Source organism: Echeneis naucrates, chromosome 16 (genome assembly GCF_900963305.1).
Source record: "Echeneis naucrates chromosome 16, fEcheNa1.1, whole genome shotgun sequence".
In the NCBI taxonomy this organism is placed as follows: Eukaryota; Metazoa; Chordata; class Actinopteri; order Carangiformes; family Echeneidae; genus Echeneis; species Echeneis naucrates.
The window spans coordinates 1,638,167-1,657,532 of NC_042526.1; the positions used below are offsets into that span (position 1 = coordinate 1,638,167).

Below are 19,366 nucleotides of genomic sequence, written 5' to 3' on the forward strand. Positions count from 1 at the left end.
AGAAAAGTTTCCAGATGAGCTTGTTTTGTTCGAAGAGGCAGCGACAGGTTGACACAGACTGTTTTCATTCTTCCTGATGTTTTCCTTCTTTACTGTAACAAACTCTGCAGTTGTTATTTAGTCAAAGAGTGTTCGTGAAGTGGTCAATCAATAATCAGTTTCCAATCTGTAAATATCGATGTTGATGTTCAGATATAGTCAGGGCTCAGTTTAATCTGCAGTATTTCTGTTTGTCAGCAGACAAGCTGATGTGAGCCAACGGTGACGAGTTAAGGTTAAAGGTTAAAGGTTAGTTCATGTGGAGGTTTAAGTTCAGGGTCTGTGACTGAATGTGTAGTCAGTCAGCTTTAATGGCGGCGGGCAGGGAGGGCTGTGTTCTTACAGATGTGTTTGTAGACAAATGTTTAAGTAAATGTCTAATGTCTGAATTTTATTCTAGTTTTTTTGTAAAAAAAAACCCAAACAAACATGTTTTAGGTTGTTTTAAAAAGGTGTAAAACCAAATGTTATTAAAAGCTGAAAAACAACATCTGGGTGTTTATGAGACAGAAAGACTGAAGAAGAACTCAAGTTGAAAATGACTAAAACGAAGAAGAGACCAGGTCACCCTTCACACACACACTTTCCTTAAATGACAAATGCTTTGGTGTTCACAGGCTTATCACCTTTTCTTGGATTGAAGTAACACAAAAAAGCAGAGAAATTAATCCGTGTTTGATTTCAATATATATATTAATATTTTATTTTTTACCGCTCGTTTACATCTTATCAGCTGATTTCAGGGATTTTTATCGGATTTAAAACGTTTATAACTCCCAGGCAGCGGTTTTCGCTTCGTGGACTTCAGTACCCACAACACCCCTCGGTGTTTCGTCATGAACTTCTAACCAATGGCTGAGGGCGAGCGTGTCACGTGAGCAGCTGTGCAGCGGATTTGAATTGTTTGTGTACTTGTGTTCGTCTCGCCGTTTGAATGCGGAGAAAAAGAGGAGATTTGTGAGCTTTTCAGAGGAATTCCAGGTTCGTAACCTTTATGTAAATGAAAGCGAGACTTTCCTTTTTATTCCTAAGAGCTACCGAAGGAGCCAGGCTTCGTGTTTTTAAAGATTCATTTTGTGGTTGCTACCGTTTGAATCGGGTGGAGGAGTGACGAGCTAACGGGGCTAAAGTTGAAGTTAGCATGAAGGATGTTTGTGTTAAAACCTCCAGTTTCTGTTTTTTTTTTTTTTTTTTCAAGGTTTGATGTGAGACGTGAATTTGCCGCTGCAGGTCTGATCCGGATCCCACACGGAGGAACCGACGGCGGGATGGAAAGCCGAGCTAACAGCGGTGAGTAGGCCGCCCGGAGTCAGCCCTGAAGGTCGGAGGAACAGCCGACACTCACCGACCTCTCTCTCATCCGTGTCTCTTTCACAGATTTGTTCTTTCTGCCCGATGAGAAGTTTGACTTCGACGTGTCTCTGTCACCTGCCAGGTAGGAAGTTCATGTGGGCCTGGACCCGGTCCAGGGTCGTCTTAACACCCACTCATGACATATATGAGTGTCACTTGTACCGGTGATGTCGAATAATTTGGTCACACCCTGAATAGATTAAAGTCCAAACACAAAAGGGCATTCACCAACCAGATTAGAAACATCACAGAACACTTCATCGGGATTTGGCTTCTGTTTGCTCTGAAAACTACTGTCCACACAATGTTGGACAGAGAGGCAGAAGACGCCTGTTGACATGAGGCCTCTGAATGTCCTGCTGTAGAATCAAAAGATGGTAAACTGGGGAATTAAAAGATTGAACGTGATCATTTAAAATGAGTAAAAATGTTCAACCACCTGCTGCCTCAGCAGAACAGCCCCGGCTTGGTGGTCGTGGTAGTGCTCTGACCTCTGACCTCTCATAAACCAGATGTTTCCACCACAGAGCTGCCGCTGCTGTTCACTCAATGAGACCGACTCAGAGGTCGCTTTTGATCTCAGATCTTTTGTCTGCTAAGAACGATCTAATTTTCACATGAAAACATGAAAATTTAGGAGTTTGATTTGCTTTGACTGGTCACTTTTGTGATGTCTGTCTCTGCTCTGCAGCTCCAAAGGTGACGAGGATGAAGACGCGGTGTTCATAGGTCCACTTAGCCATCAGGAGAGGTGCGTCTCTGTTTGCATGGCGTCTCAGCTGGAGGACAGCAGCTGTGCAACCCGTGGGAGCTGGAGCCCACTGACTGAGGATCAGCTTGAGGCTGTGCGTCAGGAAGCGCACAGACTTGCCACCCAGCTGCAGAACGGCGAGCCAAGGCAGCTGCAGGACGAGGACGGTGTAACTACTGATGGCACGACCAACGGGGAAGAGTTCGTCCAAGACTCAAAGGCCAAACTGGACGCTCTGGTTCAGACCGCCAGAGTGCTCAGCCCCATCAAACGCCAGACCTTCTGTGTTCAGGACAGTCCCATGAAGCAGCTGCCTCCTGCCGTCCAGCGGCAGCTGCAGAGAGCAAAAGGCGCCAATGCATCTTCATCCACACGGGCCGTTACCCCCATCAAGAGAACATCCACCCGCTCCGCCTCCGCCACTACAGCTCCACCTTCTCGCCCTTCAACTACAGCTTCATCCTCTCGCCCCACCACCAGACTCAGCACCTCCAGCCCCGCCACAAGTGCCAGGTCTCAGCCCAAGACTGCTCTGCGAGGGAAAGCAGTGCTGGGTGTCGGCAGCGTGCTGCCGAGCAAACCAGCTGTGGCGCCGACTTCCTGTTCAGTTGGCAAGAGCAAAGTGGAGAAAACCCGACTGCAGCCACCGAGCAAAGTAGGCTTCACATTTTACTGTCCGTAAAACCGAGTCAATGACGCCATCTGCTGTCACTCACTGAACCTCAGCCACGTTGGGAACAGTGTTCTTGTGTTTTCAGTTTTATGGAACAGGATTTATTTACACGCTTTTCTGTGTGTCGTTAGTCAACTAGAGCAGTTTTTAAGTGAGGAGTGTGTGTCAATGCTCAACCAAACACCTTTGAGAAAAAACAGCACCTTCAAGGACCTGATCTTGAATTTAATTGAAAATATTTTTCAGTTTCTTTTGAAATTCTTATTAGACAGTTGGTTTGTTTTTTTTTTTTTTTTTTTATATTAGTTCTATATAAGTTCTAACATCACTGCAGGAGTTTAGACCCCAATTTGGGCACTATCGGAGCCGTATATTTAAATTATTATTCATTTTAATTTTTTTCCCTCCTCCAGGCGGTGGGGAGTTGGAGGCGGAGCCAAACCCTTCGTCCCTCCAGCAGGGCGGAGTCTTATGAGGATCTGCTCTCTGATTCAGCAAGTGTAGCCTCGGACATCAGCGACTCCTCTCTCAACTCCAGTCAAGTGGGAAAACGCACACTGGCCCCGCCCACAAAGGTAGAAGACCCATCCTGCCAAAATGTTATTCTTAATGTTATCTTATTGGTTCATAGTAGGAGTCTGGTCAATTGCCTCCACCTGTTGGACAGATTCAGACACTGCAGTCAAATGTTCAGTTAATGATCAATTTTTTTTTTTCCTCCCTCAGAATGTGATGAGGAACCCTTCAGGTGTGAAAGCTCCGCCCACAAGAGCTACAAACAGGAAGAACACGTCTTCGTCCTCATCCTCTGTGTCAAGCTTCAACTCCAGCATGTCTCTGTCCCCCGCTAAAGGTACAACATCTTCAGATACGAAATTAACAAATAGGAAGTTCAGCCGCTGTAAAGGTGTTTTGTCTTGTCTCAGGTAAACTGAACTCATCTCTGAACCGGAGTCTAAGTGGCTCCACTGGCCCCGCCCCCAGCAGCATCAACAGACCGGCCAGTCACAGCAGCAAACCACGGTGCTCCACCGTCTTTGCCGCAGCACCCGAGCCTGCTTCTTCCTCCACCGCCAATCGGCGCTCGCTCTCCACCAGGATGTTACCTGAGGCGGAGCGAACAAAACCTGCCAGGTCCACGCCACTGAAAAGGGCGGAAGCCACGCCCCTCAAGGGGATGCCTGCTAAGAGGGTTCTGGGGAGGTCGGCCTCCGTTAGCACCTCAGTCCGGACGCAGAGCGTGCTGAAGGCGATGGCCAAACCGGAGGCCGCCGTCCTACCGACACCGAGCCGTGATGGTGAGAGATGACTTTTTCAGAAATCTGTTTTTCAGTTTTTCTCAGACAATCACAGAAAAGGAACTGAAACTGGAAAGTCAGCTGTAAATCCCTGCTGGTCTTCACATTCAGAACGGTTTTCCACCTTCTGTGTTTAATATCTGTCGATACGTTTCTGTCCGTCTCCAGACGTCTCGAAGGTGCTGAAGCCAAAGAGGCCGATGTCAGCGAGCAATGTGGACAGGTAAGTAAAAGTCGAGCGCTAAAACACTAAACTTCCAACACATGGATCAAAATACTGAGAAATTTCACAAGAAAGCATCTCAGGCACATTTAATTCTAACAATCAGAATCTGACACACTTTAATAGTCATCTGGGGAAAGTCTATCCTTCATCAAGCTTAAGATGCTGAGTTACAAGCTGATATTAAACACACCTGTTCGGTTACTGACGGTCTCCCTTTCGTCTGCTGTAGTCTCCCTATGACGCCGTCACTCCAGATGAAGGCGCGGCGGCCATCTGCCCTCCCCACCCCCATGAGGCACAGGATGTCTGGCATCCCCACCCCCACCAGCCACACCCGGGCCGCCAGGATGCCACCCACATTCGATTTGAACTCCGCCCCCCGCTCAGCCAGGAAAGAAAGCAGCGTCAGGTGAGAGATTTGAAGCTGCTCTGTGACGACACCTGCTGAGTTTTTGTTCTGTTATTTTTGTTTGATGTTGTTTCTGTGTAGCCCCGCCCCCATAGTTGCACAGGAGGCGGAGCCTGACAACACCCCTGACATCCAGCCCTTCTGTTTGGAGGAGGAGCAGCTTCCCTCGGAGCCCTCCCCCACCAGTCCACCCTGCAGCCCCCCACAGCTAGACCAATCAGAGAGCACGGATTCAGGACCACCAAGTCCAGGCCAATCAGAGCCCAGTAAAAACCTGATCGAACTGGAGACAATGGAGGAGAACCACACCAAGAGCCAGGAGGTCAGAGGTCACGCCCACCGCTTACATAAGGTCTGCTCAGCAACGGTCCATCTGGAGACGACTCCTGGATCTGTTGGTCTCAGAGGTTTTTGTGAAACAGCTGATGAAAGCTGGAATGAGTCCTGAGCAGTCTGGACTCAGGTGGTCCTGGTTCAGGGTCGTTCCAGAGTCTCAGGTCCAGGTCTCGCTCTGACGTTCTCTCCGTTCTCTGCTCAGGTTCTCCTGTTGGATCTTCCAGCTCCGGCTCTGCAGCCTCAGGAGAAACTGCTCATCGACTTGACCAACACCCCCGACCTGATCCGCACCAGCACCACGACCTGCACCACGTCTCAGGTAGCGGCTGTGTTACTGTGCTGTAACAGAGGGTTACATGTCCAAAAGTATGTGGACAGTCCTGCTAAATTTATACTTTTATAAGTTTAAAGACTTTGGGTTTCCTGAAATGATCTGCTGAATTGAAAGCTCACCTCAGTATGACCGATTTTTAGTGTTTGACGGTAAATGAAGATGCTCGGAGACGCCACAGAGAAATGTTTGAAGAGGTGAAGTAGATGAAGACTTAAGTAATTTTTAAAGCTCTTTTTTCTGTGTGTTTTGTTGGAGCAGCTGATCGATCTGAGCTCTCCACTCATCAAGTGGAGTCCAGAAGACAAGAGAGAGAACAACGCCCCGCTCATCAACCTGTCCTTCTGATCCAGATCCGCCTGAAGACCCGGATCTCACCAGTCTCTAGTAAAAACTGGACTCAACAAAAAATCTAATGATCATCCAGCTTTTAATCAGTGAAGTCTTTAGTGAATCAGAGTATTGTTTTAAATTATGAAAATATTCAGAAGTTGCTGAAGTTTTTCTGCGCCTGACTGTACTTTTCATTGTCTCTGTCTTGCTGCTGTTCTTAATGTCTGAATAAATGTTAATGTCACTGCTGTAAACGCTGACGCTCTGGTGTGGTCATGTGACGCCGACATTCAACAAACAAAACGTTATGAAGAGCCTTTTTAAATAATGACATGAGTTCGAAGATTCAAGCTATTCTCAGAATCTCCTGAAAATACGCAGGAGATTTGGTGTGTGATTAAAAGCAAAAGTTTAATTGAAACAGACTTTACTGAAGAGATTTGGTGTCTTCATGTTCAGAAACGTGTGTTATTCACATACTTTAAAATCAGACTACAGCAGCTTCCTTGGACAAAAACTTCGAGGGTGTGAAGGGTGTAATATTTTTAAAATCTTGATCGACCTGTTGATCAGGTGATCCCTTCTCCTTTCAAGGCACAGTTCATACCTTTGTTGTTTTTAAATGTCTTCAGTTTTAAGCTGAAGAGACTTGATGTCCTTCCAGGTTTGGGAACACGTCCATTGAGCACATACCTGAAGTCTGTCATGAGTTCCTTGGAAAATTCTGAAACACAATGGGGGGGGCATTGCTGAAGGTGTTACAGAGTGCAATATTTCAAAAAGCAGATCCACCTATCATTCAGCTGTCAGCATATAAATAAGAGCTCTCCTTCAGTTCACCTCCATCCAGCCTGCAGACACTTCAGAAAACTATATTTTCTGTGAAACAGGATCGAAGTATGAAGCTGGACGTAGCCATCGCTCTGGAGGGTCTGAGCGTCCTCTGCAATGCAAATGTGTGCAGCAGCTCTGATGTCGGCCGTTCATCAGCAACTCACCCCAAGCTGAATATCAAAAATCTGGTGTCTTCTGTTCTGGATGCAGATGAATGCAGGTAATAACTCCGATCTAAAGCAAAGGGAACTTTACCTGAGTATTGTGTTTGGCTGAAATGTGCGAGTTTAAATCTACTTAAAGGTCAAATTTCTTTTTCATAGATTTTCTTTTAGCTCAGTCTGAACGTGTCCAGATTTAATCTGGGTTTAAACCCAGATTAAATCCCAGGTTCAGATCTGGAGTCATATTAAACCAGATCAGGCAGATCTAACTCTGGAGGTCCGGACCGCTCCAGATCTGAAACTGGGCTTCACTTCAAACTGACTAACAGATTTTTAATCGACTCTTTGCTTTCATGTTACAGCCAGACATCACAGTCCACCTTCATCCGCATCCAGTACACATTGCAAGGCTTCGACGGCAGCGTCCCTGTACTGGACATACAGAGCCCATTGGGCCTGCACGGCCTACCGGGCCTACCACCAGGCCTACAGGGCCTACCGGGCGTAGAGGGCCTCCTACCGGGCATACAGGGCCTACTGGGGGCACCGGGGGCACAGGGGGCACCGGGGGCACAGGGAGCACAGGGAGCACAGGGAGCACAGGGAGCACCGGGAGTACCGGGAGTACCAGGGGCACAGGGAGCACAGGGAGCACAGGGAGCACAGGGGGCACCGGGGGTACCGGGGGCACAGGGGGCACAGGGAGCACCGGGGGTACCGGGGGCACAGGGAGCACAGGGAGCACAGGGAGCACAGGGAGCACCGGGAGTACCGGGGGCACAGGGAGCACCAGGGTCACAGGGGTCACAGGGGGCACAGGGGGCACAGGACGTGCTGGACGGCATTTCAGGACGGGATTACATCATTGATGTTGATGAATTCTTCGCCCCAGAGTACGACTACGATTTCACCCGTGTGAAACCATCCAAAACATACCAGAGAGGCGGGGAAAAATACCAACGCCCATGTGGTTGGTACCGGTTTGGCCTCAAGGTTAATAATTCAATTTTTTATTGCCTTTAATCTGAGCAGCAAGAAAGAGAGAGTCAGTCAGGAGGTCAGTCAGGAGGTCAGTTTGGGAATATGTGTCTGTTACCGTTTTTTTTGCACAAATAAATAATAATGAGGACGTTGATGTTAATATTTTAGGTCCTCAATAAATATGATGGGAACACCTGGCTGGGTAAGACAGGCCGTGGAACCCATTCCTGTCCTGGAGAGTGGCCTGTGTCCTACCACGGGACCTCCAAGAAAGGAGCTGAGGGCATCATCGAAGGACACTACGAGGTTTGACTCAGACATTTTTATCAGCAGTCACTGTGTCACTCAGCTACAAATTCACTTTCACTACAAATGTTATTTTAAAAATGTTTGTATCTTTTTATTGCTTGAAAGAAATTTAAGTCATTGTACGTCAAGAACAAATGGAAAGGTTTAAAGGTTTAGATTCAACCTTCAGGAGGTTAGACTGACCCCATAAACACTCAATGTTAATCCAACAACTGTTTTACTTTGCTCCTCTCTTTGTCTCAAATAATTAAGATAAATAATAATGACAGAATGGATGAATATCCTTTTTAAAAAGGTCTGTTTCTGTAATTCAGAGACCAAGAAGGAAAAGATCTTATTACTGATTAAACTGCTGATATTTCAGTGGTGCCAGAGTTCTCTCTTTAAGATCATATAATTATATTTATTTGATGTGATTGTTGTATTAAATAGGCCGGCCCGAGGCAGAAGTACGGCAGGGGGGTTTATTCCACCCCAGACCTCAGAGAAGCAGCTTGGTACGCCAAAACCTTCACCTCCAAGAAGACGGGCAAGAAGTACAAAGTGGTTCTGCAGAACCGGATCAACCCGGAGTACAGGAGGAAATACAACAACGATAAGTACTGGCTGATCCCCATTCCTGCAGGAACAGAGGATGAAAAAGAGGAGCAGCTGGTGGAAAGAGCCATCCGTCCTTATGGCCTTCTGGTTAAAGAGGTCTAAGAGAGGAAGGTGGAAAAGTCTGAGTGATACTTTAAAGGCCGGTGGATGTCTGAAACATCATGCCTGAAAAAAAAACAACAACTCACATTTGAAGATAAAAATGTATGTTTGCTTTGTAGAAAGATGGAATAAACAAACTGCAACTTATTTTCTTGTTTCTTTGAATTTCCTGCACCGACATGTTTCAGTACTGTCCATAAAACATCCAAATAAAAGGTTTAAATGAGTCTGGTATCAGCGCCTCTGCACATTAGAGAGGACACAGTTGGGGAGTTTTTAGGTATTTAAAGTTTTCATCAAAATGCACAAAAAGCATCCTGACGTATGTGTTTGGAAGCTCCAGGAGCACACGGAGAGAACAACCAGCTTTACAAAAGAGCAAGAAAAGTACAATACACAACATACAAGAAATACACAAAACTGATCATACAACAAGAGAAACTGTTCAACATGACTGACGAGAGAAAAAGCTCACTCAGCTTTGTTCTTCAAAACAGAAGTTCAATTCAAACAGACTTCTTAACACTTCCTTTGAAGTGTGGAGCAACTGAAGAGATTTCATTTCCTCACAGGTTTGGAAATGTGAGTTCATTTATCTGAAATCAGAATACAGTGGCTTCCTTGGAAAAGTCAGAGGGTGTGGTGGTATAAAAAAAACTTGACCTGTTGATCAGCTGATGTCAGCGTATAAATATGAGCTCTCCTTCAGTTCCCCTCCATGCAGCCTGCAGACGCCTCTTCAGAAATCTGTTTCATTCCTCGAAAACAGGATCGATCTGTGAAGATGGACAGAGAAGTTGCTTTGGAGGCTCTGAGCGTCCTCTGCAATGGAAAAGTGAGGTGCAGCTCTGCTCGTTGCCATCCCTCAGGAGCTCAGCACCAGCTGAACATCAACAATCTCGTCTGTTCTGTTCTGAATGGGGATGAATGCAGGTAACAAAGATCTGAAGCAAATGAAGTATTGTGTTTGGCTGAACTGTGTGAGTTCAAATCTATCTGGGGCCTGAGAGCTGAGTCCTGAGCTGAGTCACTGACTGATCACTTACCCGGATGGTTAATTCAGCCTTGATCCTAAACCAGGAGGGTCCAGGTTCAGCTCTGGAGTCATATTAAACCAGATCAGGCAGATCTAACTCTGGAGGTCCGGACCGCTCCAGACCTGAAACTGGGCTTCACTTCAAACTGACTAACAGATTTTTAATCTGCTTTTACAGCCCTGCGTCACAATGCATCTTCACCAGCGCGAAATGTTTGTTGCAAAGCAGCGACATTGGAAGAAAGGACGTGTCCGTACAGGTCGGGCTGGATGCGTTTTCAGGACAGGACCACATCATTGACGTTGATGAATTCTTCGCCCCTGAGTACGACTATGATTTCACCAACTTGAAACAAACTGAGACGTACTGGAGAGGCGGGGAAAAATACGAACGCCCGTGTGGTTGGTTCCGGTTTGGCCTCAAGGTTAATAATTACATTTTTTATTGCCTTTAATATGAGCAGCAAGAAAGAGAGAGTCAGTCAGGAGGTCAGTTTTGGGAATGTGTGTCTGTTTGTTCATCCAGCAGAAAGAAGTAGCCCTTTTTTTTGCACAAATAAATAATAATGAGGACGTTGATGTTAATGTTTTAGGTCCTCAATAAATATGATGGGAACACCTGGCTGGGGACGAGCTGGCGTAGCACCCAGTCCTGTCCTGGAGAGTGGCCTGTGTCCTACCACGGGACCTCCAAGAAAGGAGCTGAGGGCATCATCGAAGGACACTACGAGGTTTGACTCAGACATTTTTATCAGCAGCGTTATGACCCTTGCTCATTTTGTCTTTGTTTGTCCTCCTTGGTGTAGCTGTAGGGAGCAGAAACCATGTGTGTGCATGAACCTTTTTCTTTGTTAAGGAGATAAGCGCTCCGACACCTTTTCTTAACATAAAGCACTTTTTGGACTGCAGCAGCTGCAGCAGACTGAGTTATCCTTTGGAGTTGGGAAAGAGGGCAGTCACACTTCATGTTTTGCCCCGGTTTCCCCGAGGCTGGGGCAAAAAATTAGCCACCGTATCACTCACTCAGTACATTATTCAAAAAATGTTTGTATCTTTTAAACCACCTGAAATATTACATTCATTCATTAATGTTTTGCTGCTCGAAGGAAATTTAACTGAAAGAACCATTTGTCCTCAGAGAACAAACATAAAGGTCGAAAGGTTTCGGGTTTTAGATTTACAATCAGGAGGTTTGACTGACTCAGTAAACAGATGCTATTAAAAACTGTTTTAAACTAAAAATGAAGGTTTGAAACAAAACAATTAAATCCTCTCTTTGTCTCAAATAATTAAGATAAATAATAATGACAGAATGGATGAATATCCTTTTTAAAAAGGTCTGTTTCTGTAATTCAGAGACCAAGAAGGAAAAGATCAGAGTTCTCTCTTTAAGATCATATAATTGTTATTTGATGTGATTGTTGTATTAAACAGCCCGGCCCGGGGAAGGTGTACGGCAGGGGGATTTATTCCACCCCAGACATCGATGAAGCAGCTTGGTACGCCAAAACCTTCATCTCCAAGAAGACGGGAAAGAAGTACAAAGTGGTTCTGCAGAACCGGATCAACCCGGAGTACAGGAGGAAATACAACAACGATAAGTACTGGCTGATCCCCATTCCTGCAGGAACGTCGGATGAAAAGGAGGAGCAGCTGGTGGAAAGAGCCATCCGTCCTTATGGCCTTCTGCTTAAAGAGGTCTAAGAGAGGAAGGTGGAAAAGTCTGAGTGATACTTTAAAGGCCGGTGGATGTCTGAAACATCATGCCTGAAAAAAAACAACAACTCACATTTGAAGATAAAAATGTATGTTTGCTTTGTAGAAAGATGGAATAAACAAACTGCAACTTATTTTCTTGTTTCTTTGAATTTCCTGCACCGACATGTTTCAGTACTGTCCATAAAACATCCAAATAAAAGGTTAGAGTTGTAACAGGGGATTTGTTTGACCAATCAGAAAAGGGATGCGATGACATCATCATCTTGTTTTTTTATTTTTAGCAGTCCGGATGAGAGAGATGACCAAAAAATAATTTTTGGGCAACAAAAAGTAAACAGATATTTGTCTTGTGTTCATTGTGTTGTTGAGATGATCGATTCAATGACACAACTAAATTAGTTCAGCAGTTTTTGTGCTAAATTTATATTTTAGGAATAGTATTGGGTTTTTAAATGTTCCTTTAAATCAGGTAGGAATGCATTTATTAATGCATTTGTTAATATATTTTATTTGACTCCATGAAGACTTTTGCACGTTTTCATTTCTTTACGGAAATGAACAAAATATGAAATCCTTATTTAGATGAACCATTTCTTTGTAGTTGTAGATCCATAAAAACCCATAAATCACCCAGATGTCTGGAGGAAAAAGTCTCTCACAGCGTCCGTCACAATCTTTGCTTCTGTAAGCGGGTTTTATGTTTGTGGGAATCAGCAGCGTGTTTTCAAGGCGAAAAACATCTTATCACTGAGAGAAGCTTATAAACAGAAGCTGCTGCAGGTTTCAGCTGTTAACGCCCTTCACCAACATGAAGTCCACCCCGGTCCTGGTCCTGGTCCTGGTCCTGCTCGTGGTCTCTGACTGCTCCTGGGCGGAAGAAAAGGTGAGAAAAACTCATTTAAAATCCTAATTCACGCCTGAGAAACACTGAATGACTGCTGCTGAATCAACAAAATGGTGATAAAAAAGATCAGCATCGATAATAATACACAACATATTAAACCCGTCACAGTGGCCAAAAGACATAAAGATCTAATCAGATCATGAATATGTTTAAAAACAAGGTGAGTGAAATCATTTTTCTTTGTTTCTTAAAACAGCCGGGAATCAAACAGTTTACATTTGTTACTACAAAGTGACACAAAGTAACACAAAGTGATGTTGTGTGTCCCTGATCCAGGAGTTGTCCGTCTCTGAGCTGCTGTGGAAGGCCAACAAGGACGTTGGTAAGACCTTCGAATGTCCAAACTATTCTGTGTGGACACCAACCGAAATCATGTTTCTGCTGCATGAAGATTTCTAAATTCATCTGGTGACAGTTTTCACATTTTCACAGCTGAGATGACAAAAATGGAGAAGAAGAAAGAAGAACAATAAAAAAAAACAACATAATTTTACAGATAATTTTACAAGATGAATCTGAAGGGTCCAGAGATGGTTAATTTGTTACTCATTTATTCTGTTCTGGCTTTTGTGACATGATCTTTATAACTATATAAATATATAACTTCAAAATGTGTTAAAAGGCCTCACAGCTCAAAGGTCAAAGGTCAGCTTTCATTCCTTTGGGGGGGTGAACGTTCAAAACCTTCCAGCCAAAACGTCAGCCATGAACCAGCAGAGTGTCTTCATGAAAGCGTACACTGATGATAAATATTTCTGAAATGTTGCTCAGGAGGAAAGTTTTTAAAGTTTTCCTCCCAAAGTGCACACGGAGGACGAGCCCCTCGTCATCGATGACATCGCCTACGACAACGAGCAGGACAGGAACGCCGACCAGTGCACCTCCAGAGGCTGCATGTGGGGCAAATCCAGCGACGGGAAGGTGTACGTGCCCTACGTCATCGCCTCGCATTACTGTAAGGAACCTGACGGCACATTTTTTTATTTAAAATTGTTATTCTTAATCATGAATCTCTGTTTAAGGAAACAGTTCGTTTGTGTCCAATAGAATCTTTTAAATATTTCATTGTAGGTTACATTTTCTGATTGATATGAAACAAAAATAAATCAAAAGATAAGTTTAAATCAGTGAAGACAAAAAAAACTTCAGAAATGAGGCAGCACTTTTTTTAACGATTACAAAAGTAGAATATTTGTTTTCATTCTTCATTCACATCTTTCTTTATCGAAAACTGGAGAACTCACTTCCATTTCTGTTTCTCCAGATTTTTACAGGTGAAACAAAAGTACCAAACGTGTAGTTTGTGTGTGTGTGTTTGTGTCTTCTCAGCTTCTCGTGAGCGCTCCATCATCGAGCGTGGACTCCAGTCCTTCACCGACGTCTCCTGCATCCGCTTCATCAGAAGATCCAACCAGAGAGACTATCTGAGCATCCAGTCCCACAACGGGTACCGGACTTAGTCTGACTGCTCTTCAGCTTCTGCTTTGGGTCAAAGTGGGAATATTCTGGATGTATTTGCATTATTTTATACGAGTTTAATTCTTTTGTGAAGCTTTACTTTTATATTCAGCTCTACAGCAACATAAAAAAAACTTCCCGTTGGCTTAAAACCAAGTTGGAAGTTTCCTACTTAACAATTTATTTAAAATTTTTTTAAAATCTTTTTCTCAAATTTAATTTCAAAGCTTGAGCTCATTTTAAAGATTATCATTCAGAGATTGACAGCGAACTGCAGACATCTGCTTTGTATTTTTAAAAACAGGGTCTGACAGTTTCTGTTTTAATGTGTGGCTGTGTGTCTGAACCCTCGGATGCAGATGTTACTCCTACGTGGGTCGCCGTGGTTACGCCCAGACGTTGTCTCTGGACCGGAGGGGCTGCCTGTATCACAGCACCGTCCAGCACGAGCTGCTCCACGCTCTGGGCTTCAACCATGAGCAGTGTCGCTCCGACAGAGACCAGCACATCCGGATCCTGTGGGAAAACATCCAGTCCGGTCAGCACTCACCACAAAACTGGATCACAGGATCCAGACGAGAATGACTGGGTGATATTTAATGTGACCGTCGGCCATCTTGGTTTGTTGAAACCAGAAGGAGCAGATTTGGAGGAGAAGGTTGATCGGACCTGCTCTGCCCTCTCTCCTGATTGGGTGGTTCGGTCTGTCAGTTAGTCGGTAGCCCCTCCCCTTTCTCTCATTTAAAAAATGGAGATCATGTTGTACTGAAGACTCAGAACCTTAAATTCATCAGGAAAACGTTTACTGTGGACGAGGAGGAGCATTTTCCCATAGACTTCAATTTAAGTGAGGAGGAGGCGGGACATTTTCCCATAGAATTCAATATAAGTGAGGAGGAGGGACATTTTCACATAGACTTCAATATAAAGGAGAAGGACGGACATTTTCCCATAGATTTCAATTTAAGTGAGGAGGAGGGACATTTTCCCAAAGAATTCAATTTAAGTGAGGAGGAGGGACATTTTCCCATAAACTTCAATATAAAGGAGAAGGAGGGACATTTTCCCATAGATTTAAATTTAAGTGAGGAGGAGGGACATTTTCACATAGACTTCAATATAAAGGAGAAGGAGGGACATTTTCCCATAGATTTCAATACAGCGATGCTGCTCTTCACTTCCTCTCAGGTTTGGAGTACGCCTTCGACAAGCTGAACACGCTGAACCTGAACACACCGTACGACTACAACTCTGTCATGCAGTACCACAGGTCTGACAACAACGACAACAACAACGACAACAACAACGACAACAACAACCCAAAAACATTAAAACTACTCTGTGATGTGTTCGTTCCAGATACGCCTTCTCCGGGAACAACAAGCCCACCATGGTGCCGATCCCCAACGCTAACGTGGAGTTTGGGACGGCCTCCCAGATGAGCAGCAACGACATCAGCAGACTGAACCGGCTGTATAAATGTTAACCTGGAAGGAAACGGCAGCTCAAACTCAGAATTTAATAAAACTTCCTTTTTCACTAAACACCTGTTTGTTATTTCTGTGTTTTTTCCACGTTAAGAAAAAATAACACAAAAGCGCAAACAGCTTTTCATATTTAGACCTCTGACCTTAAAAACATTTTATTACTCAGCTAATAATTATTCAGACTTCTTATATATAGACTTCTTAAGCTACATATTTTATATATTGATGTTGATTAAATTATTTTTTCTCTGTAATCTGCATTTGTTTGAATGTTTTTTTTAATGTTGTATAAGGAGAGTGAGCAGAACAGGAACTGCATCTGTAAGAAATTAGAATTTATTTTCAGGATAATTTAACTTTCAAATCCAGCCAAAGAATAAAAACAGCAGAACTCCAGAATATTTATATTTATGTTTGTTTATGTTTTGCACTTGACCGTCGACACTCACTGAGCATTTTATTAGCAGTGGCCAACGGCGGATCAACGTTTTTTATTTAAATTTTTATGTTTGGCATCGAAGAGGATGAGTTGTATCTGCAAAAGTGTGGCACACCTGAGCTGTGTATGAACTCCGTAATAAAAAAATAAAATAAAATTCTAGCTGAAGGAAGGTCCTCCTCAGGGCGTCCTGTGATAGGACAGAGCGCAGAGCGTCATACTCAGGAAGCCACGCCCACCACCATTTAAAAAACTCTGTTAGTTAGTTAGTTTAAAACTTTATTTCAACATGTCAGACGATTATTTTAACACTCAGCTGTCCCATCTTTGGGTCTTTATTGTTTCTTCATTTCTAATGAGAAATGATCCCACCGACTGGATATTTACGGTCCATCAGTCAGATCATCATCAACCTGAGACAGATAAAATGAGTGGTACAAATGAAGCTGTAAATAAAAACCTTTGAGACTATATTAATTCATATATCAGCTTTTGATCAACCCATATAAACTTCAGGCTTAAAAACGTAAGCACTTCCTGTTTGAGTCCGGCCGGATACAGATCATGATGCACTCACTCATCCCGACAATAAACCATTTCAGTCTGAAAAATGAATAAAACTTGATCTGCAGATTCTGAATAAGAAGAACATCTGGACATCAGTGATGCCTTTTCTGCTCAGTGAGGAGCAGAACTCCTGATCTGACAAAGACAGAAACGAACTTTTCTTTGGAGAAGTGTTTTCTGTTTTCTGTCTCCTATCAGTCCTTACTGAGTCACATACATGAATCTGAACTCTAGAGACATTTTTAAAATGAAAACTTCAAAAAAAATCATCTCCATCGTTCCAAAGTCATTCTTGTTCATTTGGATATCAAATTCAGTGAGCAAGGTGAGAAATTATTTCGATGAACTGTCAGACAGCAGAAACTTCAAATGTGAAAAACATGTTGGTAGGATTTTAGGCCGAGTATCTAAATCAAACAAGATTATAAAGATTCTTATTATGGGAATAATGCAATGTGGCATCAAGGTGAAATGTCCTTATCAGACTAAATTCTATTTTCACTCCATCTCTTCCATCGTCGTCCTAAATATCCTTTAAAGGGAACATTTCCGGAGCAGCTGCTGCTTTATAACGTGATGCTGCTGCCGCTCGCTGTGTTTCTGTCTCCTCAGTGACGGCAGTAAGTTTGATTTGTTCCAGTTTTTATAACCAACCGGCTTTGTGACTGCTGTTGGACTCATTTTGTGTCTTTCTGCAGGCTGTAGTTGCAATGAAGTGCATTCTGGGTCTCGTGGTGTTGGTGGCCCTCTCGGCTTGGGCCGAGGAGGAGGTGAGTTTCCTGGAACATCAAATGAGACCTTTCAGTTCAGATGAAGAAGAAATCATGTTCGAAAACAGAAAACGCGGTTTGTAGGAGGTGATTGGAACTTTCTGTTCTCGTGGTCGTCGGATAAATAATATTCAAATAGCTGCTCGTATAAAATAGGTTTATAGATTTATAATAAGTTGAAATTTGAAATATTTTTAGATCACCCAATGTTCGTTTTTCTGTCTCTTCTTTCTTTACATATAATTTCTGGAATATTTTGGTAAGTTGACAGTTTTTTTATATCAATAACACGGTTAAAAACATAAAACAAACGCTGATTTGGGTGTTTGAACTGGGACATTTTTGTGTGCAGATCAGGCTTTATCTGCGTCAGCGCGGATTGAAAGGGTCAACAGGAACATCGGTGAGGACACAAACACGCTCTGAGCGTCTCAGCCTTCGACCAACAAACTGAACAATTGTGCTTTTGTGTGGATGTGCTGCAGTCCGTTCTCCAGACGAGCCCTTCGTGGAGGACGACGTGGCCTTTGACTCTGAAGCTGAGAGGAACGCTGACCCCTGCACCTCTCGAGGCTGCATGTGGCCCAAGTCCAGCGACGGACGGGTCTACGTGGCCTACGTGATCTCCAGCGTCTTCTGTGAGTCAGACTGAAATAAACATCATTTCACACTAACATCTAAATGTTAAAATCAGGAATCTCTGACCTTTAACCTCGTCGGTTCAGCACCTTCTCAAAGTGATTCTGCTGCTGTTTCAGCCTCTCGTGAGGTGGCCATCATCGAACGTGGTCTGCTCTCCTTCCACGACGTCTCCTGCATCCGCTTCGTCAGACGCACCAACCAGAGGGACTACCTGAACATCCAGTCCCTCAACGGGTGACGTCCAGATTCCCTCCGGCTTGTTTCTTCGGCTTTGTTTCCATCTCTTTGTCTTTCTCGGACTGAGATCTGCCCTGCGTCGTTCTCAGGTGCTACTCGTACATCGGCCGCCGTAACTACGGGCAGGATCTGTCCCTGCAGCGTTCAGGCTGCGTTTACCACGACACGGTCCAGCACGAGGTCCTCCACGCTCTGGGCTTCCACCACGAGCAGAAACGCTCCGACAGAGACCAGTACATCAGGATCGTTCTGGATAACGTCATCTCTGGTTCGTCCTCATCAGCCCTGACACGACGCCACAATTTTGTCCCAGAGGTTTGTGATTTGGTCGTCGCCATCTTTGGTTGAAACTGAAGATGGCGAGAGCCAAATTACAAACTGGAGGCCTGAAAACGGCAAACAGGACGTGACGATCACAGCTGGAGTGAAAACATGAGCTAAAGAGAAACTGCCGTGTTTGTTTACGTGTCTGTTTTCCTTTTTTTTGTCTTCAGGGATGGAACACAACTTTGACAAAGTGAACACTTTGAATCAGGGAACCTCCTACGACTACGGCTCAGTGATGCATTACCACCAGTGAGTAAAAGAAAAACCGACAAAATGAAGACAACGCTTGTTGTTTCAAGTACAACTCTGGAAAGTTGTTTATTGCTTTTGTCTTTCATGGATTTATTTCCACACAAAACAAAATTCTGATCACAACCTTCGACTGAACGATTCACACCAAAGGAGTTTTATTTACTCTTTTGTTTGTTGATAAAAGTTCAGTTCTTCAGATCAGTTTGTCGCATCTCTTCCTCCTAATAAAGAAAAAAGACAATAAATGAACAACAGCGTCTCCAAACAAATGTAAAGTTTATTTTAATATATATATAAATGCAGCTTTGATGCTTTGTCTGTTTTCTGTTTCAGATACGCCTTCTCCAAGAACAACCAGCCCACCTTGGTGGCCATTCCCGACCCCAACGTGCAGTTCGGCGTGGCCACTGAGATGAGCCAGAAGGACATCATCAGGCTCAACAGGCTGTACGGATGCTGAAGTCAGTCTGTTGTCCAAAACACATTTTAAAAGATTCTTTCTTTATGTGGATCTGTGTTTTGTACTGAAATCTCATTATTCTCACGCCGCACTATTGAAAAAAATCTGAAATGTTCAGACATTCATCAAAGAAAAGTTTTTTTCTTAATAATGAATCAATAAATTTGCATTTTAGCTCCACAGATCTTAAGTCCACATATTTAAGTTCATAAACATTTTTCCCATTTCGTACATTTGGAGTGAAAAACAAGTCAAACTGTTCACTGGTGTTTTTTATTTTTTTTATCTGTGACTGAATAACCGGATTTTATTATCTGCTCAGTTTGAAT

General features: G+C 43.8%; 4 protein-coding genes across 5 annotated transcripts; all 4 read left to right on the top strand.

Annotated features, from left to right (window-relative positions):
* The first annotated feature begins 928 nt into the window (after window positions 1-928).
* gtse1 (G-2 and S-phase expressed 1) lies at window positions 929-5,966 on the top strand. Of its 2 annotated transcripts, none has more exons than XM_029522064.1 (12): window positions 929-1,020; window positions 1,238-1,329; window positions 1,417-1,474; window positions 2,084-2,798; window positions 3,230-3,391; window positions 3,543-3,669; window positions 3,743-4,114; window positions 4,283-4,337; window positions 4,570-4,749; window positions 4,831-5,071; window positions 5,288-5,404; window positions 5,678-5,966. In XM_029522064.1, exons 2-12 carry the CDS (start codon window positions 1,308-1,310, stop codon window positions 5,762-5,764), a joined length of 2,136 nt encoding a protein of 711 aa, XP_029377924.1. In that variant the 5' UTR covers window positions 929-1,020; window positions 1,238-1,307; the 3' UTR covers window positions 5,765-5,966. The 2 variants fall into 2 exon arrangements, with proteins under 2 accessions (XP_029377924.1, XP_029377925.1); XM_029522065.1 differs by having other exon boundaries at window positions 932-1,020; window positions 1,270-1,329.
* A 582-nt stretch (window positions 5,967-6,548) lies between these two features.
* On the top strand, window positions 6,549-8,880 carry LOC115056114 (collagen alpha-1(XXIV) chain-like). Its single transcript, XM_029522380.1, has 4 exons — window positions 6,549-6,803; window positions 7,110-7,740; window positions 7,897-8,034; window positions 8,470-8,880. The coding sequence occupies exons 1-4, from the start codon at window positions 6,649-6,651 to the stop codon at window positions 8,737-8,739; spliced, it is 1,194 nt and encodes a 397-aa protein (XP_029378240.1). The 5' UTR covers window positions 6,549-6,648; the 3' UTR covers window positions 8,740-8,880.
* Window positions 8,881-12,302: 3,422 nt separating this feature from the next.
* Window positions 12,303-15,342, top strand: LOC115055944 (high choriolytic enzyme 1-like). The gene is made up of 7 exons (XM_029522066.1): window positions 12,303-12,377; window positions 12,675-12,720; window positions 13,201-13,353; window positions 13,728-13,845; window positions 14,216-14,394; window positions 15,045-15,126; window positions 15,216-15,342. Exons 1-7 carry the CDS (start codon window positions 12,303-12,305, stop codon window positions 15,340-15,342), a joined length of 780 nt encoding a protein of 259 aa, XP_029377926.1.
* Window positions 15,343-16,932: 1,590 nt separating this feature from the next.
* On the top strand, window positions 16,933-19,037 carry LOC115056116 (high choriolytic enzyme 1-like; the record flags this gene model as incomplete). Its single annotated transcript, XM_029522383.1, has 8 exons — window positions 16,933-16,969; window positions 17,055-17,119; window positions 17,477-17,522; window positions 17,605-17,757; window positions 17,878-17,995; window positions 18,088-18,266; window positions 18,493-18,574; window positions 18,911-19,037. Coding segments are annotated over 8 exons (807 nt in total), but the record flags the coding sequence as incomplete, so codon positions are not given.
* Window positions 19,038-19,366: the final 329 nt, after the last annotated feature.